This window comes from Culex quinquefasciatus, chromosome 2, assembly GCF_015732765.1.
Source record: "Culex quinquefasciatus strain JHB chromosome 2, VPISU_Cqui_1.0_pri_paternal, whole genome shotgun sequence".
Taxonomy (NCBI): domain Eukaryota; kingdom Metazoa; phylum Arthropoda; class Insecta; order Diptera; family Culicidae; genus Culex; species Culex quinquefasciatus.
Window position 1 is genome coordinate 185,823,867 of NC_051862.1, and position 24,878 is coordinate 185,848,744.

The window sequence follows — 24,878 nt, forward strand, 5'->3', positions numbered from 1 at the left end:
TTTTTCAATACCCCTGACTCAAGGCGGTTTCAAAAACACCCAAAAAGTAAAAACTGGAAATTTGGTTTATTAGACCTTTTCAAAAAAAAAAACTCCAGAAATGTAAAGGTAGAATTAGAGCTAAACATTTTACTAGGGCACAAAACCAAAATATAATCATTCGAAATTATTGCACTGTTCCAGATCGATAGCAAACAATTTTGAAAAAAAAAATAAAAGTATGTAAGGGCACATAACGATCTTGCTCCAAATCACACAAATTTGTTCGAATGTGCCCTTTCCTTAATCGTTAGTTTTTCATAGCTGAAGATTTTTTGTGTTATAAAGTGAACTTTTTATACATTCTTGACAATAATTCACCTAAAACCAAGTTTGGTTTACTTTTAAGCTAGGAATTCTGCAGAAAAAAAAACTTCGTCGAAATACAAAATTTAATACGCTCCAGCGGCTGCTGTTCAGTACACTTTTGAAGATTTTTTATGTTTTCCAACCATATCTACACCATTCAATCACAAAACTTCAGCAATTACCAAAAATTCCTCATTATTTCTGACTAAATGAAAGGTCATAACAGTATTCATAACAGTAATTGCATTTAGAAAGGGCCCATTATGAACATCAGTTGGAAAAAGAAAAGGGCCTTATAAAGAGATTTTTGAATTATGACTTTTATTGCGAAAATCAACATAAATTAAGATTATTAATTGTTAAGGAATTAATTATTGAGGATAATGTTGTGTTTTATCGTATTATCAGTAAAAATACCAAGCTTTTTTTTTTTTTAAATAGGAATTAAAACAAGTTTTCCATTTTTCGCCAGCGATTTTCTCGAATCGCGATGTTCGTTTCAGTTAATATTTACTGAAAACTGCACTACTGAAATTTTCAGTTAATTTTTCGCTGAACTTCAGTTAAAATTTGTAAGGAGCTGTCAAAGTTTGCTGAAATTTCGGCAAGTTTTCATTTGCTGAAAACTTCAGTAGTGCAGATTTCAATAAATTTAACTGAATTCAGTAATGAGAAATTGGTGTGATTTCCAATCGATCCACTATTATACTGCCCCTGTTCGCATACATTTAATGTCTTGTATATGCATTTTCATCACTTCTGAGTTATTGATGCAGTTTGGTTCAAAAGCATTTCCTTTAAAAAAAAACTAAAAATAGCCAGTTTTTTACAAATTTCCACAGATTTTCATTGCATCCATCCATTCGCCAGAATCGCCCATTCTACAAAACGAACCATTCCCCAGAAATCGTTTCCAATGGTACGTTTCCGAAAGTCATTTCGCCGAATGGACATTTCTTCAAATTGATTAAAATTAACTGCCTTCTTGAAATTCACATAGAAGGAGTGCAAATAATAATATAATAATTTAAAAAGTAAAGAACGTCTCTTTGTTTCAAGAATGGAAAACTAACATAAATAATTCAAAATTTGCTTAAAAATGAAGAATGCAAAAACCATTTGAAATTTTCTAAATGATATGCTAAAATAAAAAATAAACTGCTCATGTTTGAAGATTGCAAAACCTTACAAAAATTATAGAAATAATATGCTTAAAAACTAATAATGCATGAACTCATCAAAATATTGAAAAGTCTGCCAAAAAATATAAAATGCAAAACAAACAGCAATTTTGCAAAATGTTGTGCTGAAAATCAAAAAACTTCTCATGTTTCAAAAATGTGAAAATCCCAAAATTTATTTTAATAATTAATAATTTGTTTAAACAAAGAATGCAAAAACAAACAGAAATAATTTAAATTATAAGCAGCCATTAAAAGAACTGCTCATGTTTGAAAGAATGCAAAACTCACAGAAATAATTTAAAAAAATATTTAAATAAAAAGAATGTAAAACTAACAAAAAATTCCAAATGTTATGCTAAAAATCAAAAGAACTGCTCATGTTTGAAAGAATGAAAACTGGACAAAAATTATACAAATAATTTGCTTAAAAACAAGAATGCAAAACTCAAAGAAAGGATTTAAAATTGTTTGCTGTAATTAAATAACTGTTATTTCAAAGAATGCAAAACTTGCAGAATTTTTTCAACTAGATTATTTTTTGCGATTGTTTATGCATGTTATAATGCATAAACTATAAAATAACATACTAAGAAACAAAAATTATTTTAAAAAAATTTGTAAATCCTTTTAGGGACATTGTATTTTTTTCAAACTATTTTAATACAATTTGTGTCCATTTTATATATTTATTTTACGATTATTTGTCAATTCAACGAAATGTCATTCGCAAAACTTCCCATACAAACGACATTCGGCGAAATGACCTTCAGAAATGAGTCGGCAAAACAAATTCAGGCGAAATTCCGCAGATTTTCATTGCATCCATCCATTCGCCAGAATCGCCCATTCTACAAAATGAACCATTCCCCAGAAATGTTAAAAATTGTTTTACCAAAAAAGCACATTTTTATGAGAAACGGCAAATCTTCAAATCTTATTAAGAGTCTATGAGTTTCATAAATCTCATTAAAATTTACCCTAAACAACAATAAAAACCCTTTCTGGAGAATGGTTCATTCTACAGAATGGTCTTTTCTGGCAATTTTCTTTCTGGGGATGTGATTAAAACAATAAAAGTTAAATATTTATTTTTTTTTTTTTTGCACTGAACGATCATATCTGAGTTCTCAGGAATTTTAGGAATCTTTTGCTGAAAATTTCAAAATATTTGGTAAAAATCAGTAAATGAAGAAGCATTATAAACCTAATACCTTTAAATGAGTATGCAAAAAATTAAATAAAAATCATGAACCGTTAAAAACCATTTTTTTTATTTATAAGTATGAAATGCTTTTGTTTTATTTCCAAACATTTTATCTTTTGATAAATTAAATTATTTTGCCCACCAAAATGCAGATAATGACAGCAAGTATGAAAAAATAAAAACATATAAACATTGAAATAACAAGTCATAGTTACAACATTTGCATGTTTGCATGGAAAAAGTGTTTAAATGCATTTTACACTAGTTCAGTTGTTTTTCAATCATTAGTTGTCAATAAATGTAAAATGTTGCGATACTAAACATCGACAATTTTCAAAAATTTAAAATATTTTTAAATCAACCCAAACATGCTGAAAATGATTCTAAACACAGGGGAATGCATTTTAAATTGATTTCAGGAGATTGCATTGAAATTTTGAAGTTTTATGAAATAAACATTTCTTTGCCCCCGGATTTTGGGATAAATTGTAGTGGCGGGGGGAGGATTTTACAAAACATTAATGAAATTTGTACCAGCCTAAGATGTCCTTATTTTTTTCGAGTTTTGGTAATTTTTAGTTTTTGAAGAGAGAAAAGTTTTGAACAAAGGATGAACAAATCTATAGTTTATTTAAAAGGTCCTATGAACATATGAAACCAAATAAGACCTTTTAAAAAACTCCGAATATTTATTTACACCCACAAGATCAAAGTGTATCAAAATCTGTCATAGTGGATTTGTTTCAAAAATGTTACCTTTTACATCAGATTTTGCAGCTCATCCTAACAGCTCTCCAACTAATTGCCAAATTTTCAAAATCTAAAAATGAAAATTTGTGAAATTGTATGATCTTTTCGAAAAAAAAAATTCCTAAAGTGTTTGCCAAATATTTAGCATTACATAGCATAGAAAATTACTTATATTATAGCTATGTTTTTTGTACACTTAAAAAAAAGATTTGATCTTTTAATGAACTTTTATTCAAAGTTTGATTATGTGCAAAGATTAAATTGAAAGCGAGGACCTAAGCTCTTGATTACTAGTCAAGGGGGGAAATGGTACGAAAAAGGGGTTTCAGCGTTCACATCAACATATCAGTGCTCGATTCCGTACTTATCGCGATTCTCATTTTCCCCAGATCTGCCGGTTCTGCTGGCACCGGATCCGCACCGACGAGAACGAGCTGTGCCCGGCGTGCCGGAAGGCGTACCCGGAGAACCCGGCCGACTTCACGCCCCTGTCGCAGGAGCAGATTGCGGCGTTCAAGGCGGAGAAGCGGCAGCGGGACCAGCAGCGGAAGGCGAAAATCTCCGAAAACCGGAAGCACCTGGCGAACGTGCGGGTGGTGCAGAAGAACCTGGTCTTTGTCGTCGGGCTGCCGCCGAGACTGGCCGACCCCGAGATCCTGAAAAAGCACGAATACTTTGGAAAGTACGGCAAGATCCATAAAGTTGTAATCAATCCTAGTACAACGTACGCAGGAGTCCAGGTAACTTGTTTTACGGTGTAAAGGAGGTAACTGACGTTTTCCCTTTGTTTCACTTTCATACTTGCATACCAACCGTGTACCCCGTACCGTACCGCACTGCACTGCGTGGCCAATTACCGCACCAACAGGGCCCGTCGGCGTCCGCGTACGTAACGTACATTAACAACAACGACGCGCTGAAGGCCATTCAGAGCGTCAACAACATTATGATCGACGGGCGGCTGATCAAGACGAGCTTAGGTACGACCAAGTACTGTAGTCACTTCATGAAGAACCAGTCGTGTCCGAAGCCGGACTGCATGTATCTGCACGAGCTGGGTGACCAGGAGGCTAGCTTTACGAAGGAGGTGAGTGTTTCTGAGTGTTTGTGTGTGTAGCTATTGTTCTTGAGCTGAACGCGCCGTCTTGTCCTTTCAGGAGATGCACCAGGGCAAGCATCAGGAGTACGAGAAGCGACTCCACGATACGATGCAGGCGCAGCTCGGCCTAACGCCGTCGTCCGGCGGTACGGGAACGTCCAACGGAACGACGGCGCCGCTGGCCGCGTCCAATGGCAGCGCCAGTGGTGGTGTCGGGAATGGCAACGTCAGCGGCGGCGGCGGCGGAACCGGCACCACCACGAACGGTATTATTGCAAACGGTACGGCGGGCGGAGGCGGCAGTGGCAAAACAGGTGATTCTAAACATATAAGCGACATAACCAATGGACCAATCCAATGCAAAGAAGCGTGGCCAAGCTTATCCACTTCGCCGATCGACGGTAGCACTCATGGAGGCGGCGGTAGCAATAAGGAGAATAAGATTAACGGTAAAACAGGTGTGTGTGCAGCGTGAGATAGGATTTAGGCCTCTCATCATACCAAAACCCAACCCCTTTCCCCTCAGACTCCAACCAATCCCGTCCGTACGATTCCTGTCTGCTCCCATTTTCCGCCGGGAATCAAAATGTATCGAAACACTCTACGGAACTTCAACCGTTCCACAAACATCCCTAGCTGGGGTCACGGAGTCGAGGAATCCTTTCTTCTTCTGCCAATTTTTGTCTTTCTAATTGTGCTTTTTGTCTCCAATTTCCTCCTTCCTTTCCCAACTCAATTTCATCCGTTCTTCCAAATTCGTGTAACCAAAAACGTTTGATTAATTCCTTTTGCGCAACTAACAGCTACCGATCGTATGTGTGTGTGTGCGTGTACGAACCTTCGTATGTACGTGTGTGTAAATCGTGTAATGAGCGTGTGATGTAAATATGTGTAATTGGTTTACGGTTGTGAGGTTGTATTTTGAGGAGATTTTGACATAACTCCATAATTGATACTTGAAAGCTACCGACAGATTTAGAAAGCTGGGCTTGAGACTTTTCTGGTTTATCTGGCGAAATTATATTTAAAATAGGCTTTACATTGGACTTATAAAATATGGCTTTTCAAAGTTTAAGTATCACCATCAGATCATAAGTTTAAGGAGCTTATCAATCCAAAATTTCGCAAAGTGAAAGGTGTAAAAAGAAATACCAAAAATCACTCACTAGATGCTGATCGAATAGCTTGAATCGTCAGCGCAGAACCAATCGTGAGCTACCACGATTCGCAAGCAGCCAGCGATTTTTGCGATCACTTTACACAGTTCTCCAAATCCTCAATGATTTGCTTGGCCTACTCCGCTCGTCGGCGACATTCACAAAAACAGATCATACGATGGGAACTCTCAATGTATAGCGATGATACTGTATGATAATTATCAACAACAATCGCGAAATGATCTTTTTGGTCAAAGAAATGCAAGCAAAAAAAAAACAGTTAAAAAAAACAAACCATTTCCGGCATTTGAATAAAAAAAAATGCTCTAGTGCAGAGGATAATCAAGACTCGGTTAAATATAGTTTGCTCGTGTGTTTACTTAAAACAAGAGATTTTTTGAAGGCTTGCTTCAGTTCACTGTGCACAGGTATTCGTCACTTCGATCTAATTACATTTTTCATAGTCTGGTGTGTTTCAGTTAGACTTTTTAGTACGATACTGCCGCCTCCATTGGAACAAGTGCTCGTTGAAACGTCGGCAAAGTGACCTAAATTATATCAACTTACATTTTTAATTTATATATATTTTTTGATTTACAGTATGCTTAAAATTGAATGACTGCCTCTGTATGTTTGTGTGATTGCGCGTCTGCGTTCTTTGTGTGGTTGTGCGTTTCGTTTTTTGTTTGTTTTTGTTACTGTTGTGTGTTTTTCCTTACTCTTCGGTGACGGAGCTGCTTCTTCACAGTAACCAGTGTTTTCAGCAAACTCAAGATTGGCCACCTGCGCTACTAAACCAACTAACAACTGCCGAAAACTAATCCCCGAAGCCAAATATCCACGCGCGCCGATAACCTTGAAGAAGACGATACTAACGGAGAGATCTTGCTTCTTTTCGTCCCACAGGAGGCAGCAACAAGGAGAATGGTAGCACGCGGAAGCACGAAAAATCCCGGTCCAAGGGTGGTCGAAAACACCGGAACAATGGCCGGGACGGGGCGGACCGCGGTGGGGACCGACATGGCAAAGACGGCGGCGGCAAGCAGAATTCCAACCGGCAAGGCAAGGATAGTACAATTGCGGGGGCGTCAGCGGCGGGTAGCAGGACGACGTCGTCGGGTTCGGCGTCGAGTGTCGCGGCAACGGTGCCAAGTTCACTGGTGAATGGTAAGACTTCGGTGGCGGCCATTGTGGCCGGGGCTAGTGCCGCAACGAACGCTGCAAGTGCCGCAGCTGCAGTGGCCGGAACGGAACCTGCGCTAACGAACGGTGACGCTGAGAAGGAGGTCCCGAGCAAGAAGGCACTGCTGATCAACGGGTTGAACGGCAACGGGGTTAAATCGGTGCACCTGAACGATCTGCTGGACGACGACGACGATGACGAGCTGGACTTTGAGGATCTGGACAACGATGCGCTTTCGTCGGACAACGATGGCAAAACGGACACACCCTCGCTGAGCAGCAGTGGCTCGTCGCATGCCGGCGGAGACAGTGGCAGCACGCTGAGCGAAACGCCCAGTGGTAAGAGCTCGCCCAGTGCATTCCCCGATCCGATGACTGGAGCCGGTGCTGTGAACAATGTGATAACGACTGGTAGCACCACAACGGCGCCTACCACTAGTACCAGTAGCAGCATCAGCCCACCATCGGCCGAGGAGGTGCCACCTGCCGATTCCACCGCCGCAGTCGCAGCCATGACGAATGTCCCCAGCAGTAACAGCCCCGCCATCACCAATGGTATTAGTAGCAGTAGTAGCAGCATTCTCTCCTCCCTTGCCTCGGACGACAAACAGCAGGCAAGTTCCGAGCACGTGATACCGTCGTCCGCGTCCCTGTTTGGCCAGGATGTCTCCAACATGACTACTACGACCGCAACGATGTCAACGGGAAGCAAACAACAGCAACCGCTCAACGGCATGGCCAAGATCAACAGCGTGCTCGACAACGCCACGTCGCGGTTCTCCAAGCTGGGTTTCTTCGATGACAACAGCAGCTTCTTCTCGCACAGCACGTTCGATCCGTACAGTTTCACCGCCGCCGCCGCCAACAAGCTGGACCAGGCGCCCAGCACCAATCTGGATGGAATCCAGTCGAGTGGACTGACGTCCTCTCAGCTGCCGGATCTCCTCAGCGGTACCAACGATACCAACGAGCAGCACACAAAGGAGATCCTCAAAAATCTGGGCAATCTTCAGCAACAGCAGCATCAGCAACAACAACAACAGCAACAGCATCACCTGCTCAACAACGTACACCTGCAGCAACAGCTGAACGGGCTCGGTCTGGGCAACGCCAGCAACGGTGGCGTCGATGGCCTCGCAGGTCTGGGCACCGGCAATACCGACGACTGGGAGGCCGCATTCAGCAAGTACGTTATGCGCTCCAAACTGGACGTTGAACATCACGAGGAACTGATGCGCATGCAGGAACTGCAGAAGCGAAACCTCATCAACACCGGACTGAGCTCGACCCAATTCAATGGCTTTAACGGAGAATACTCCGACTACTTTCACAACACGAACGAGCTAAACAGCAGGTTACTGAGCCAACAACAGCAGCAAGCTCACCAGCGTTTACAGCAACAGCAGCAGCAGCAGCAGCAACACACCGACATGAGCCACATCTACGCCGGCAACATGTCCAAGTTCTTCGACTTTCACAAAAGCCAACAACAGGCCGCGCAGCAGCAGCAGCAAAGCCAACCACCGGCCGGGGCCGGCCCGCAGCCACCTTTCCTGCAACACAACGGGCACTCGGCGCTCGGGGCAACGGACCCGATGAGCAACATCGCCAATCTGCTCGAAAACAGCCGGTTAAACTCCCACTTCCTAGAACAACACACCAATGGTAAGTTGAGGACACCAGTTGCCGTAAACTTGCATTCAATTCGATGTGATCTAACTTTGTCGTCGCAGGTTTGCTAGGGCCACAGCTGCAGAAGCAGCGCATGCTTAACGGCCAGCTGAATGCTCATAGTATCCTGTTGAACGGGGCTAGTCCACAGCAGCAGCAGCAGCAGCAGCAACAACAGCAACAGTATCCGCAGCAGCCGAATCCAGTCGTAGACGACGATTTGGGTGAGTAGCTAAAATGGGAATATAATTTTCGTACACACTTCTACAGAAGTCTCCTGTTATAGTTCTTCGAACTGTTATATCAGCTCGCTACCAAGTTTTATTCACCACTTGTTTGAATGAGCAGTTCTCGACGAAATCGGTCTTTTTTCTTAAATTTTAATTTTTGTATTTTTTAATCCGACTGAAACTATTTTGGTGCCTTCGGTATGCCCAAAGAAGCCTTTTTGCAACATTCGTAAAATTTTCCGATCTTTTCGAAGAAATATTTTCAAAAATTTTAAACCAAGACTAACATTTTAAAAGGGCATAATATTCAATGTTTGGCCCTTTTAAAAAGTTAGTCTTGGTTAAAAAATTTGAAAATATTTTTTTCGAAAAAATCGGAAAATTTCACGAATGTTTCATATTTTAACATTGAAAATCGGACCATTAGTTGCTGAGATATCGACATTAGAAAATGGTGTGTTGTTTGGGTGGGACTTAAAAAACATCAATTTTCCTGTTTTTAAACCTTTGCATGGCAATATCTCAGCAACTAAGGGTCGTATCAACAAAGTTCAAAAGTGCAAAATATAGAGAATTTTCTCAGCTTTTCAAGAATATTTTTTTCAAAAGTGGGCAAACATGTGCACTAATTTAAAAAAAATGAAAAACATCGACTATTTTCAAAAAAAGTCACCAAAAATGAATTTAACTTCAAAACGGTGCACTTTATCAAAATTTCACTAAAGTACTTTTTGATTGCAAATTTGATTTTACATCAAGAAATGAAGTAGAAAAATTTTTGCGACCGATTTTTCGATTTTTTGAAAAAATTAGTACTGATTCAAAAATTCATAACTCGCTCAAAGATTTTTTGCACAATCTGGAAATTTCTGAAAAGTTGGCATTTGAAGTCCTCTAAAACATATCATAAAATAAAAAAAATAAAAATAGCGTTTTTTGCAAATCAAGTTTTAGTGACAAAAAGTTAAATAAAAAATCACCAATTTTTTTTACCGTGTATCTTTTTTTTCCAGTGTAGTCCTTATCCATACCTACAACTTTCCCGAAGACACCAAATCGATCTAAAAATTCCTTAAAAAGATACAGATTTTTAAATTTTCATATATCATTTTTGTATAGACAGCTGCCAAATTTGTATGGAAAATTATATGGACAAACTGGTGATGCAAAATGGTTTCTTTGGGCATACCGAAGGCACCAAAAAAGTTTCAGTCAGATTAAAAAATACAAAAAAAATATCTAATAACCGAAATCTGAGAGAATTGCTACAGTTTGTATGATGTGGTCAACCCAATTTGCTACCAATATTTTGCAAACAATTTAGTTTCTAAATAAGGGAAAGTCAGCTTATCAATGTAAACCAGTTTAATGAGTTCATTACAAAATATAAACACAGCCACCGCGCAAAACCCCTACTCCAAAAAGTCCATATCCTTCAGCCGCACCAGGATGGCCTCGATCTCCCGGTACAGCTTCTTGCGCACGTCGCGCTTGCTTTGCGCAAACGATTCCGTCTTTAAAACTTGCAAATTTTGCATCCGATGCAACGCCACCTTGGCGGCATTGCTGTCCCCGCCCGGGTGCAGAAAAGCGGCGGCCGCCGGCTGCTCCTTCTCTTGCTGCTGGTGCTGCTTCGTCTCGATGTCCGAGATGGTCTTGTCGATCAGGTCGACCACGCTCGACTTAAGTTGGAGCAGCGAGTCGGCGATTGCGGCCGGCGGTTCGCCCTTGGTCGAAGTGGTGGTTTGGGTGGAGGAGGAAGTCGGTTCGGGCTGCAGCGTTTGTCGACTCTCGGTGAGGGCATCGAGGAGAAGGAGTCCGTCGTTGGTATGGGGTTTGCCGAACTGGTGCTCGAAGTGGGTTGGGATTCGCCGGTGAGGTTGCTCGATGTAGTGGCCAGTGAAGGTTGGCCCGGAAGTTTCTAGGGAAAGAGTTAAGAAATTGAAGTCTGAGGTTGTATCTAGGAGATATCAACTTACTGGAAGGGGCTTTTTGTACTCAGATCTCGGAACGGCGTATATTTTCCCCCTGCATTCCGTGTAGATCATGTCGCCGGATTCCGTGGTTTTGGCTCGTTTAAACGAATTCATGCTGGTGACTTCAACCGAATCTTCCAAGAAATGACAGCTTCGGTAAAATCAGCTTGCTTGGTTTTCTGACAATGTTTCTTTTCATTCCCCGCACCGCAGGCTTCGATCCGTTCTTCGAGACGCAGAAGGCCCTGGCCGAGCTGATCAACGACGAGATCAACCAGCAGCAGATCAACCCACAGAACGCGTCCCCGGCGGCGGCAGCGGCAGCGGCTGCAGCAGCAGCAGCGGCAGCGGCCAACCACAACCACAAACTGCTGGAGAATGTCCAGCGGACTCGGATGCCGCCGCCGGGCTTCAACCACATGAACGCGTTCGGATTTGGCGTCCCGAGGGCGCAAGGTGCGATTGTTGGCTGATTCTTCGCAGTAACTCGAGACTAATGGCTCGTTAAACTCTCAGTTTCAGGCAGCAAAATCCTACCCTTCATGAACCTAGCAAACAATGCACAGCAGCAGCAGCAACAGCCCGGACAGGCTAACTGGGGCCAGCAGTTGCAGCAGCAGCAACAGCAGCAATTTATGGGATTCCCACAGAATGAGCAGACTCATTTGGGCCAGTCCCAGCCGCAGAACGGACACAACAAAGCCGGTAAGTTTAAAGATAGACCATGCACCATGTCCATGTCTCTGTAAATCACCTAGTACAAAATAATGTTGTTACTTTCGCAGGCTACGGCAACAACTTCCCCGACTGGACCTCGTTCGATCCAGCTATCGTCTCGTTTCGTCAATTTTCCTTCATGAACGGTCCCAACCAGCAGCAGCCGCAGCCACCACCGCAGCAACCCGGCGACCTCTTTCTCTCAGCACAGCAGCAGAACATGCAGCAACCCGGACAAGGTACAGTCATCTTCGTAACCCCTCACTAGCTGGTCACTAACCGGAAACAACGTTCCTCTCCCACCAGGATTTGGACATCACGGCATCAACCTGCAGCAGCAACAGCAGCCGGGCAATCCGCAAGCACAGGTAAAATATGACGACTTTTTCCTTCACCAGCTGCAACAGCAGCAGCAGCAACAACAGCAACAGCAGCACCTTCACCTCCACCAAAATCAACTCCAGCAACAACAACAACAACAACAGCAAGCCCACAATATGAACGATTATCTCACCAAGTTGAGTTATCGAATGTTGTCGTCCTAAATACCAAACACACACACACACCCTCACATGCGCTCACAGAAAAAAACCCCACAACCACGTTTGTAAAATATTTATTTCACGACTACAACCACGCTGGCACGCGCGCTAGATAGAGAGCATATTTTGTTGGCAGATTTTTTTAGGGGAATGAACCAAACATTGAAAAAAAAAAACTTGAAACGTTTATCTGAACAAAAAACCAAGCTCCTTAGGAAGCATTCGAAGAATGATGGAATAAATTAAAATTTATATTTACTGAATAATTTTGGAGTGGCACGTGGCTATATTTTTGCGCGCGAAAAACGCGTCAAACTATCCGAGATCTGTGTGCTTTGTTTTTTTTTCTATGTTCCGGCTGCGCTAGGCTGTTTTGTTGAAGAATCTGTATTGATTCTGATTTGAAATCAAGCTCTCCTCACCATTTTTTCTAAGAAAAAATCTGTCAAAAACAACAATTTAGTGACATCGAAACTGAAATAAATTATAAAATCTATCGAATGGTGGTTCACCATTTCTTGCTGAATAATAAACTTCAACATTTTTTTTTCAATTTTTAAATTTCTTTCTCAATTTTCAAAGATCGTAAAGCTTTGAGTGGGGCGATCGACACATTTGTGAATTGATCGACTCCATATTAAATTTTAAATATTCCTTCTAGACTTCGCGAATACATATCGACTCAGATTCTCAGATCAAATTCTGGACAAATGTCTGTGTTTGGGAGAAGTTTATCAAACGAATTTTGTCCGGATTTGTTCCATTCGGTTTAGTTTCGTGTTGTCATTGAAAACTTTAAAAGTTCAATTAAGTTATTCAATAGTTATTCAAACAAACAATTTTGGCAAATATTAAAAAGGTCGTTGCTCAGAAAACCTCAAAAGATTCCGCTTGCTTGTAGTTAATCCATACTTTGACTTTCGACCCCTTTTAGAACTATATAAAAAATACCTTTGGGTCATACCTTGTCAACTTCCTTTGGAAAACTCCTTGTCAACGACCTTCACTGATTTGAACCAAACTTGGAGGAAACGTTAATCTATCGATAGTAAACAGAAATCCCAAGTTTGATGCCGATAGTCAAGAACACCGTGACTTAGTTAATGAACTTAAAGAACTCAGTATTCATTTTGTGTGGTTTGTCAGCTTTCGGAAAATACGGAAGGTAGCGACACCTGCCAAAAAAGTTCAATTTGTTTATTTACCTTTGAGGTTAAGTTCCAACCATTTTTCCAGAAGATACCCATATTGCAAATTGAAATAATTTGAGTTTTTTTTTTTGGAAAAAATACAGTATTCAGTAAAAAAAAAGTATTTAATTCAAAAAACGAAAAAAAGTTAAAGTGCGCTCAAAATTTCTAATCGTGTAATACCCTTATTGCAAATTATGAAAATTTGAGTATTAAAAAAAGATTTTATGTAAAAACGAGTATTTCATTGAAAAAAAAAACCTCTAAAACAGTTAAAATGCAGGCCACATTTCAAATCTTTTGATATGCTTTGCTAAAAAGAAAATTTAAGTATTTTCAAAAAAATACGGTATTTATTGAAAATTTTAGTATTTTACAAAAAGTTATATTAAAAGTGAAAATGCATACACATTCTAGCTTTCTTTGATACCCATATTGCAAAATATAAAAATAAGAGTATGTATTTTCGAAAAAAATACATATTTTCTGAAATTTTCGATTTTTTTTCAAAAATCTCTAAAACAGTGTATCTCAACATTGCTTTTACCAAATCGGCTCAAAATTTTGGTGAATGACGAAGGCCGATTGTCAAAAAGGTTATTTTATAAAAAGTTAAAACTTTCTAAATTGGGCTTCGTCATGAACTCGGTATATGTCTCGAGAGTCTTCACCCCAAATTTCAGTAGATTTGGTCTACAATTCTCGAGATATCGTGGCACCCACAAAACAATTAAATCGTCTGGAACTCACTTGAATCATGAAATATCTTCATGAAACTTTCAGGAGTGATTGGAAATCGTCTTTTAAAAGGATTTAATAAATTTTCTTGAATATGAAATTTTATGATTTTCTATATGAAAAAAACCCTCTGAAACAGTGAAAATGCATACATAATTTCGAATCGTTTGATACACTAAACCCCCGGTGGTTGGTCACTTTTTTGTTTGAAACTTTCTTAGTTTGTAACCCGTTGGTTGGTCAAAGTCAAACTAAAAAATGACGAACTGCCACTTTTTACACGGCGCTCACGCACACTATCAAAACAAACGTTTGGTAGTGTGTGTAAACTCCGTGTAAAAGGAGTGTCAAACTAAAACGTGACCCCGTTCGTTTGACAACAGTTGGTATCAAAACATCGGGGTTTGAGTGTACCCTTATTGTAAGTATGAAAATTTTAGGAATTTTCAAAAAAATACAGTATTTTGTAAAAAAAAATGTATTTATGCTTTGAAACAATAAAAAAATATATTCTTAGTGAAAGCATTGATAATTTAACATGATATTGATTAATTAAGTCAATTTAAAAAAGACTTTAAAAATAAACTGTCGTCCGTTAACGTCGATAAGATTATCGCCGATAGAATTATCAAAATAACGATAAAGATGGATCATCGTTATCGTTAGACGTTAATAAATATTATCGACGATAATTCTATCGATTACAAACCTTGATATTCATGGCCTACTAAGACATCACGGTTCCGCTGTCACTGTCATTTGGTCATTTGGTAGATCTACTTCCGTGTGCTTTGTTTAGTACAAGCAAACCTTTTCAGTAAAATTGCAGTTTTTTTTGTCAATGGTTCATTTTAGTTCCACATTTTAAAAATAAAAGTGTAAAAAAATTAGATTGGGGTGTTTTGAGGGTTAAACTGTTTTTTATCCTTGGATAACTTCCTATAAAATGCAACCTAAAAGACTTTTTTGCAATAATAGTTCCGATGTTATGAGTAAAAGAAAAAAAAGTGCTATAAAACCGTAGAAAAGGGCCGTGCCAAAAATAGAGGGATGGTCCAATCTTAACCAAACTTGGGATTTCTGTTTATGATCGATAGATTGGTAAAGATCGTGTACGAAAGTGTACTCAGTTAACATGGAATGATCATTTTCATTTTTTTCATAGGCAGTTTTGCATGTTTTCTGGCTCCATAAAAAACAAACAAAAAGCTTTGGCAATTTAAGATTTTTTTTTTATTAAAGGTCATATAAGCTATGGGTTTTCCCAAGATTATAGGACCTTTTCAAATGAAATTCTTAAATTCATATATTTGAGCGTCTCATCATTGATTATCGATAGAAATCGGCAAATTATACATACGAATCTCTGCAACAAATCACGCAACAAGAGAGAATTTTTTGCCGTTTTTACCTTCTTTTGCAGAATTAGTTTTCTTTTTTCCTAAATTTTTGATAATTTAGATGTTCATGGAAAACATATTAAGTTGTATTTTCGACGGTTTTATCTGTTAGTCTGTAGATAAGGATCCTTGTGTATTACGCAGAGTTCAGCCTCATCATCTGTACCACCCCCTTCCTCTCTCCGGCACACCATAGCTCCCTCTCTCTCTCTCTCCGCCTCCCCCCCCCCCCTTTCTTCATCCAGCAAATCAACGCAACTACGAGCCGTATATTCTTCCGGTGTCCGACCGCCCGCCACACACACGCCTCTATCACCCCTCTCTCTTCTGTGTTCTTTCTCTCTCTCTCTCCGGCCGTCGCCCGACACGCGTTCGCGCACGGGGATCTCTCTTCTACAGGTCAACTTTTCCGCGTCACACTGGCTCAACAGCGAACAGAGCGCCTACATGAGCCACCTGGCCCTCAACGGATTCGGGGCGGGACCGGCAGCGGGTCCGACCGGCGGAAACGGGTTCGACAAGTTCAGCATCCCGATGCCACCGGGTTTCCAGGCGGCGGCCGCGGCAGCAGCAGCAGTCAACAAGCAAAAGGCCGAATGCATCAACTAAGGTGGACCCGACCAGGAGATCTTCTCTCGGCGCAAGGGGACGAACTGGACTTGGTTGAGGGCTCGGGACGCAGATGATTTTATTGGATTTTTTTATTACACTTTTCTGTTTTTTTATATTTTTTATGTTTTGTATTTTCTTCATTTTTCCACCATTTAAGAAATGTTTGGTGCATTCTAGCTTTGTCCTCGGAACCTTTGAACCTGCTAGGAACTCTTTCGTAGCATTTACCCTGAAACGAAAGTCAGAATCAGTTTAGTAATTACAAACATGTACAAGCCTGAAGTTCAAACGAGCAGCGAACGGTTTCATCCCTTCACAGTTAATATTGTAGTTAGGCTTTTTTCGCCGCGTACGTACTATTAGATTGTTTTACCCTGTTGCACACACTTTACATTCTGAAACAAAATTCGTGGATTCGATTCGGATCGATCTTCCGATTCATCGGCCGGTGAATCCCTAAAAAAGCCACACAAACTTAGTAGCTGCAAATGTGTTGCCCGCCGCGCGCTTTCAACCAGCCCTAAATTTCGATTTTTCACACCCACTTTCATCAATAACATTCAACCTCTTGAATAGTATTTGATCGAAAGTACCGAAACTACAACAAAAACAGTAACATCACGCCCGCCACCAGAACATGTGCTGCAAATGTTCCTTTTTTTCAAATTATTTTATTTAGCTAATTTTCGTACTTTTAAGATTTTGAAATTTTTGAACGCCTTCGTTACTCTCTCTTTTTTCAAAAGTTTTGCGAGAGCGTAAATTTGCACAAATTTCTCTCCGACAAAATGACGTTTCTGCGCTTTTCTGCACGCTCTCTCTCAATCCCTTATTTTCATTCTCTCGCTTTCATAAAAATTGAGAGAGCGCAGCACTCCAGGAAAGAGAGCGTAAACTGTTCAGAAACATAATTCTGTCAGCGGGAGAAGTAGGCCTACTCTAGCATTTCTGTCTGAAAATATTCCTTTTTTCCTGCTAAAAAAAATATCAAATTTGAGAAGACAAACTCTGCACTCCGATGAAAGAGATGTCTGCCATTAAGGGCTCTTTCTTTTGGAAAACAATCGGGAGAGTTCTGCAAGCTTATGCAATAGAACAAGCAAATGAAGCGTGCTCAGAAAAGGAATACTCTCGGAATGGAATCTTGTTCTCTTTCAAGAATGTCTAGTTGAGCGCTGTTCTTTGCTTTGCTCAAGCTGCGGATACAGAAGTGAGAGCGAAAATTGGATTTTTTTACGGAGATTTTCAGAAAAGTGAATTTGACCGTTCACTGTAAACGGATTTGTTAAGCACGCCAAACTGGTTCGAAAAACGCGTTTTAAAAACGATTTGAATTCGAATATATTTATTCAAAAAAATAATCTTAACTAAAAGCATTTTTCGGTTCATTTTGACATGCTAGACAACTCTACAGAATAAACTCCGGTGAAATTTTCCCAGGTATTTTTTTTTCTTTTTTGAAAATCTCCATAAACAATCTTATTCTCGTGCTAAATATTTTTTGACAGCTGAAACCCCGCCTATATCACACTAAATAAGAGTCGACAACAACAGGCTGGCAAAAATTCGAAATTATTGAAGTACGAAAATTTAATGCTTATCTTTATCCGTACAAGCAAAACCAATGAAATTGAATCATAGAATCAGAGGAAATGACAAAAAAAAAGAAGTAAAATACAGAACGTGGAAAATGTGATGAACGGAACTAATCTAACTTTTTTTTTCTTTTTTTATGGCACCCAATGCCTTGCATTTTGTAACAATCTTTATGTTGTAGTCAGCTGCAGAATGAGTCCCCTTCAGAATGGACGGTTTTGTTACCTTCCGTGGAGGAGTCGTCCCAAACACAGAACACACCCACATTAATTCAATGAAATTTACGGACACAAAATCTATCGTATCATTTTTGTTTGTTCCAATTCTACTCCACTTGCTAAGGTCAGTGTTATTCTATCATTGAAGCAAAATGAGTAATTTTATGTGAAAATTACCTGAATGTTTTTAAAAGAGATTTTTTTTTGCCAATTTATAACGTTTGTTATGACAAAAAGGCAAAAATAAAACCAAACGCAAAAACTTTTGAGTGATTCTCACAACAAAATAATCATCAAATGCAGAAAGCAACTTACAGATATCGCGCGAAGCTAGCAAAATTTAATCAACAAACTACAACAATTACACAGCAAAACATATGAAGTAACATTTCGATACAAAATGGTAAAACTAAACGACGAAATCAATCCCAAAACAGTTACATCTATTATAAACAAACGTAATCTTTGGCATTATCGATGTGAGGAGGAGCAAACACACACACAGATTAAAAACAAGAGAGAAAGTCGAGCAAGATTAACAGGAGGTATATAAAAAGGTTATATTGCTATATTATTATGATTATTATTATTACTCATTATTCAAAAAAAAACACACATTTATATCGAAAAAAAGAAATGATACAAAACCAAACATTGCAAACAAGAAAGTACCGAACTGTTCACGACCATCAGGCTGCTGCTTGCTGTTTTGGAGGTGAAAACTAGGACAATTGAAAACCTTTGTGGCTGGGTTGTTGCTTTTCTTTTGATGGGGGAAAACTCCACCTCCGCTCCCCCCCTCTGGCAGGGTAGAAGATTTCGGCAAACGTTAAGGGTGCATTTCTTCTTCCTTCGAGAGGGGACTAGCGAAATGGAACCCTCGAAAGCAACCTCCCAAAAGTTGCGAAATTTTGATGCTGCAACACAAAACACACACACACACACATTGAAGGGGGAAGATACGAAAGATCGTTGCCTTTGATGAAATCTAGGAGAAATTTGCTGTTGCTCGAGACGCGCGAGAACCGAAGGGTGGAAGCAAAAAGAAAACAAAAAGAAGTGAATTGAGGCAGGAGAAAAAAAAGGAGCCGCATCAGGAGTGTCCGTCAGGATGCTAGATGGGAAAACAAACACAGAACATAGAAAATGAAGAAAGAGGGAAAGAAGGAGAACAAAACACAATATAATATGTGAAAGACGATATAAAAATACAATGCTGAAAAAGGAAATATTATGGACAAAATCGTGAAACATGAAAATAAACTTAAAAATACAAAACAATTTTTTTTATAATTATTTCTTTAATATCACAGTCCCTTGCACAAACTCATTATTTCTCAAACCGAATATTTATAATTTTTGTGTTATTGTTTTTATCTCGAAGTTTCCATGATTCTACGCGGTGAGTATGTCGCACTAATTATCCATACAAACTTTGTATTTCGTTGGTCAGTGTTTTCATTGTTCAACATAATACAAGCCCTGCATTTTGAAATGTCCAAAATAAGTGTTATTGCCCTATGAAGAAAAATCACTTGATTCAAAATTGATAAATTATTTTTGGGAAAAGAGCAATATCTGAAGCTAATAGGTAACTCTATGAATAAATTGGTCAAATAAACCAAATTTCCAGTTTTTGCTTTTTGTGTGTTTTTGAAACCGCCTTGAGTCATGGGTTTAAGTTTCAATTCAATTGGTGTTTATTAGAATTTAACAGTTCTGCTCCAGGATGTTACATTTGCAATTAAGAGATTTAGAGAACCTTTCAACTGAGATCAATCATAAGCCTTTACAGAGACGGTACATGTTTCTAAGTTTAGATTTTGCTAGCTGAGTGCTCTTTCAGGGAAAATAATTTTTAAGAAAAAAACCCTAGATCTAGGGGTATCAAAAACACCCAAAAAGCAAAAACAGAAAATTTGGTTTATTGAATCTTTTCAAAAAAAAAAACTCAATATTCTTGACTTTTTGTTGATTAGGGTCCTATAAACAAATGTAAACATTGAGTGTTTCACTCTGATGGACATTGACATAAGGTGTGAGAGGAATTTTGTGAAAATATTAGTATTTTTTTTAAACAAAAATAAAAACATTAATGACATCGCTTTGTTCAACGCCTCCTGACCACATTTCAATTAGATGTATGGGCTTAAAGATATAAGCTAATTACATTGCTCATAACTGAAAACATAGTATTTTTTCAGTGTGTTATAGTAACCTTGATAGTAAATTAGATTAGATTAGATAGTAAAAATTGAGTTATTTTGAAAAGTGGTCAAAGACAATCTTTTGGAAAATTGGACGAGCTTTCCGGTAAAAATATTTTCGAGACTGAAAAATCAAGTCTGTCATATATAAATCGCCAAAAACCATAAAAAACATATTTTTTCAAAGAAAAAAAATGTATTAAACCGCTATAACTTCACAAGCATTGGACTTAGGACAATGGTCAATACGGAGACTATTATGTAAAATTGTCGTGTTCGGCTTTTGAAAAAAAAACAGTTTCAGTAAATGATTTTTGTATTTTTTTAGGTGAGTTGCTCCATCTTGCATTTTTCGTGAGTCTTTTTGTTACATCTTAGGCTATTTTGACAAATATTTTGAACGAAAAAAAATCGACTTGAAATTTGACTTTTTCACTTAAAAATCAAAACATCTCTTAAAAGCGGCGTGTTTTTTTCTTTCAGTGTATTTTTTTCGGAAAGCCCGTCAAATTTCCTACAAGTTTGTCTTTGACCACTTTTTGATACGATGCAACGGCTTCGAGATACAGCAAAATTTAAATTACGAAATACAAAAATATTTAATACACTTACAAATGCCATTATCGAGTGATACTGGCTCCGTATACAGAAAAATTTCTTATATAAGCGTAGGATAACATGTCTATAAAGTTTCATTGAAATCGGAGAGGATCGGGAACAACCGATTCACTATTTTATATGGAATTGCTCTACAGACCAGAGCTGAAAATGTCAGGGGTCCTGACGCGAAAATCGGCGACGCATACACGATTTTTTCAGATCCATTCACTGAACCGCAAAACCGTGACATAAACAAACCCGACTCAGTCGTGAGTGCCCTAGCTCACTGAGCAGCTGCAAGGCGAGGCAGTAGTCGACCAACGCTCATTTACACAAAAAGTTGGTATTTATGCGTGGAAATGTAATTTTGAATATAAGTTATGGTTGTTTTAAGTGTTTTGCACAGTCTTGAACCATTCCATTGTTTAAAAATAGTCAAAATAGTGTTTAGAGAGCATTTTACGAGTCAGTCATACGACACGAATTGAGTGAGTATAGCTCATTTTTTCACGTCTCTCATTCTCCAGCAGCCGACCGGCACGAGTCAGGCGGCAGTGGTTGAACGGACACAGTAGGCTTACAGTCACATGCTAGCAGTGAACTGACATTTTGGTTTGCTTCATGTGTACGCTGGGTTGGAAACATTTTGCAGGCCTGCTACAGACATTTAAGTATCTTCAAAACTACGGGAATTATCAACAACAATATTTGTGAATTTTTATGATCAAATTATTTTAGGATAAGATCCGTAAGTACCTTTACAAATACTATAATAGAATTTGCCTCTTGAACAATTTCGCATAAAATGAGAGATGAAGCATGAAATTCTAGACCTCTGAAATACATGTGTAAAAACTGCTTCCCACTCTTTGCAAAACTTATTTGTTAACACTGGAACACCCAACGCATGTCCAACTTACATGGACGCCTAAGCCTCCCAAAAAAGTTTATAACTGTGACTTGAACTCGCTGGTTCTCGGGCATAACTCAATTAATCGGGACGATCCTCGTTTCCAGTGATTTGTAAGAATGTCTCGATGATCCTAAACCTGATTTAAACAGATCTGTAATTTCTGCGACAGAAAACATCGCTCCAACTTTTTTTTTAAAGACTGCCTCCGCGGAATTTCACGCGAAAACAAAAGTTGGCTGAGTTGAATTAACCGTTCCAACTATTTTGGTGGCTTGGGAGCTAGAATGTAAAAAAAAAAAAACAAATTGAAAGGTGCTTCCTACGTTCAGCTCGTCTTAAATTTTAGTTAAGGGCTCTAGTAACATTTTTAAACTTACAGGTTTTATCAGGGTTCGGAAAACCCTCATCCAACCTAAATAGGCTTTTATGGCCTACTTAAAACCTAAAATGTTACTAGGGGGGTTACATACATGTAAATCGTCAAAAATGTCAGAGGTTGGTATGAGCACACATGTAATTTATTTTTAAATCTCAATCTCAAATCAGGGCATTAAAATATATATTTTCATCTATTAATAGTCATGACCCGGTGCCTGCAATCCCCTTTACAGTTTATATGGAATTCCAATAAGAATGTAACAGAAAAATCGGGTCCAGACTGTTAACAAAATAATTATGAAGACATTTGGATATACCTTTGCCGAGATATAACTATTTTAAGTTAGCAGATTCAAAAAACGGGTGCCACGATATCTCAAATCTGCCTTGATCAAATCGGCTCAAAAATTTGATGAAGACTCGTTGAACCGGTCCTTTGTGCATGACGAAGACCGATTTTCAAAAACTTAATTCTAAAAAAAAATAAAAATATTTTTAAGTTTTTCATATAAAAAATCGTCAGTTTTTGATTTTTGTATTTTTTTAAAAAGCAAAATTTCAAAATCGGGCTTCTTCATGCACACGGAATATGTCTTGAGAGTCTTCACCCCAAATTTCAGCCAATTTGGTCCATCCCATCTCGAGATATCGTGGCACCCGTAAATCAACTCGGTGTTTAGAGAAAAACGTTTACAAAGTTTGACAGTTCGCTTTGTGCATGGCAAAATTATGAACATTCGTCTCTTTCTCAGTTCAGTCACGAAATATCTTCATGGTACTTTCAGGAGTGATTGAAAATCATTTTTTTAGTGAATTAAGTGAATTTTCGGTTATATGAAATTTTGTGATTTTCTACATGTATGTAACCCCTTAATCACTTTTGCTACATTTATGTTTGAATTTATTTTTATCCTAATAAGAAACGAATAGAAGAACATTAAAATGCTGAAAAATAATGTCATCTCTTCAACAGCTGCTACAGATGTATTAAACGACCACTACGGGATGCGCCATTTGCCAACAAAGAAAAAACGGAACAGTCCACACAAATCGGATGCCTCGGGGCAATGTATTGTGCTAAATGGCCATTTCCTCTGTTTTTTTTTTCTCTTTGGGTTTTCTACTTGGTTAGTGTGACACTTTTTGCTATCTTTGTAGCAAAAGGAAACAGTAGCTTTCGGTATAACTTATAATTCATAATGATCAGTTTTGCTTTTCATTATATTCATGAGGACATCATTCTGTAATATTGAAAAAAGCATTGTCGAAATCAGGTTCAGTTACTTTAGCAGACCTGGTTAGTGGTGTTGTTTTTCTTCCGTCGGATGAAGATATTTCCAACTAATTTATTTTATGATTTCACGACCGGACATTGGAATGTTATTTTTTTCATTTTTTTTCTGTGATTTGAGAGTTTGAAGTTTAATATCGCAAATAAGTTTGAAAAAAAGCCTCGATAAAGTTTTTGTTTGGAAGTTTTGTTTTTAAAAGTTTGTTTCGATTTCCTTTTTTTCATCCGAGATTTATTGTTATATGTTCAAAAATGGTCTTATTAAAAGGCATATATTTATTAGGTTTTTTGTACGTAAATTCGTTTGAAATTATTTAAATCAATTAAAAATGAATTTATAATTGTTCAAATGGTATAGAAAATTGCTAAACATAAAAAAACAATAATTAAATTAAATTCAATCCGTATGTTGATAGTAAATCTCAAATTTCAATTACCATTTCTCAAAGGATTGTATTCACCACATTGAACAGAGGTGGAGTACGACAATGCTTCACCGTAAGGCTTTCCATGGTGTGCAGTTTCCTGCTCCTAACAAAACGCATAATATGGGAAAATTGCCTCAAGATGTTTCCCACCTTAATGCAAGGTAAATTTGAAGATGCACAACGCACGAATGACGTTGTGACGTTATGAACACAAATTATGGTGAAATTACATTATGCGGTGTGTGGGTTCAGCGTTAACGGGGAAATGTGAAGCAATTTGGAAAATTATGTTGACATAGGGTGTTGACGGATTTTCCCACGGAAATTGGTTAGCAAAGTCATTTCGGAAGGAAGAAACTCACTGATGAAAATTTTGTCTAAGTTTATTGTACCTCGTACTTGTGAAAAAGGAGCGTGATTTGCTCCAGCAAACCGTGCCCCAGGGGACAGTCCTTGTACGTTTCCACACAATCCAATCCAGAGGCTCCGTTAAGTTTTGCTTGATGGTAAACTTCTTCAATATCATCCGAATCGTAAGGTCTGCAAACGAAATCCCAAATTTAGCCAACAAAAACAAACTCGGGTCCATCATTTAAACTCACGTAAAAACCACGTCCAGTATCTCTCCGATCATTCCATTGTGCTTCAACGGACTCTCGGCCACCTCGCAGATGGTCCTCAGCACGCACTCGCGCCCCTTCCGGCCGAAATTGTGAAACATTCGTTCCATCAGCTGGTACAACTGGGCCCGGCTGCGATCCTCGTACGAGCCCTCGTTCAGCCGGTTCTTGAAGATACTTTCCGGATGGGGCCAAATAATCGCCGCCGGGATGGCGTAGTTCGCCTGTATATTTATGGCCATGTTGAGTAAACGTCTCAGGGTGTGGCCCCACCGGACTGGTGCCACAAATCCGACCAGCAGCTTGGCCACTCCGCCGTTTGGCTGAAATGTGAGCCATCGTTTCAAGCGGAGGTGCTGATCCAAGCTGCTGTCAGTACAGTTTTCGTGGGATGCAAACACCTGAACTGCTAACATCATAAGAATGGACATTTTTACAATGTATGAACTCATCTTTGTTCGATTTCACTAAACTGACTAGCTATTGTACTAAATGCTGACTAAATCGGATGAAATCCATTTGATAAGCTTTTATGAAAGAAATCCGATTGGTATGCGCGTGGCCGATATCAATCGTGCGTATCGGTGACAATTAGTGGGAAGCTGCCAGACATATTGGTAGCTTTAT

The 24,878-nt window shown here is 38.8% G+C and overlaps 2 protein-coding genes across 5 annotated transcripts in view; one reads left to right on the top strand and one right to left on the bottom strand.

The window, feature by feature from the left end:
* The window catches only part of LOC6053789 (homeotic protein female sterile), a 52,771-nt gene extending 33,679 nt beyond the window's left edge, over positions 1-19,092 (top strand). For 2 of the 4 annotated variants that reach the window (XM_038257218.1, XM_038257219.1), the window contains exons 3-12: positions 3,876-4,220; positions 4,355-4,573; positions 4,644-5,043; positions 6,649-8,589; positions 8,658-8,819; positions 11,015-11,257; positions 11,318-11,506; positions 11,587-11,757; positions 11,825-11,886; positions 15,788-19,092. In XM_038257218.1, coding sequence (XP_038113146.1) covers positions 3,876-4,220; positions 4,355-4,573; positions 4,644-5,043; positions 6,649-8,589; positions 8,658-8,819; positions 11,015-11,257; positions 11,318-11,506; positions 11,587-11,757; positions 11,825-11,886; positions 15,788-15,997 — 3,942 coding nt within the window. In that variant the 3' untranslated portion in view covers positions 15,998-19,092. The remainder of the gene's footprint in view (positions 1-3,875; positions 4,221-4,354; positions 4,574-4,643; positions 5,044-6,648; positions 8,590-8,657; positions 8,820-11,014; positions 11,258-11,317; positions 11,507-11,586; positions 11,758-11,824; positions 11,887-15,787) is intronic. The other 2 variants (XM_038257220.1, XM_038257221.1) reach the window with 2 other exon arrangements.
* Positions 19,093-24,014: 4,922 nt separating this feature from the next.
* On the bottom strand, positions 24,015-24,667 carry LOC6031218. Its single transcript, XM_038250990.1, has 2 exons — positions 24,234-24,667; positions 24,015-24,171 (listed from the first exon to the last, which is right to left on the bottom strand). The coding sequence occupies exons 1-2, from the start codon at positions 24,665-24,667 to the stop codon at positions 24,015-24,017; spliced, it is 591 nt and encodes a 196-aa protein (XP_038106918.1).
* Between the last annotated feature and the right edge of the window lie 211 nt (positions 24,668-24,878).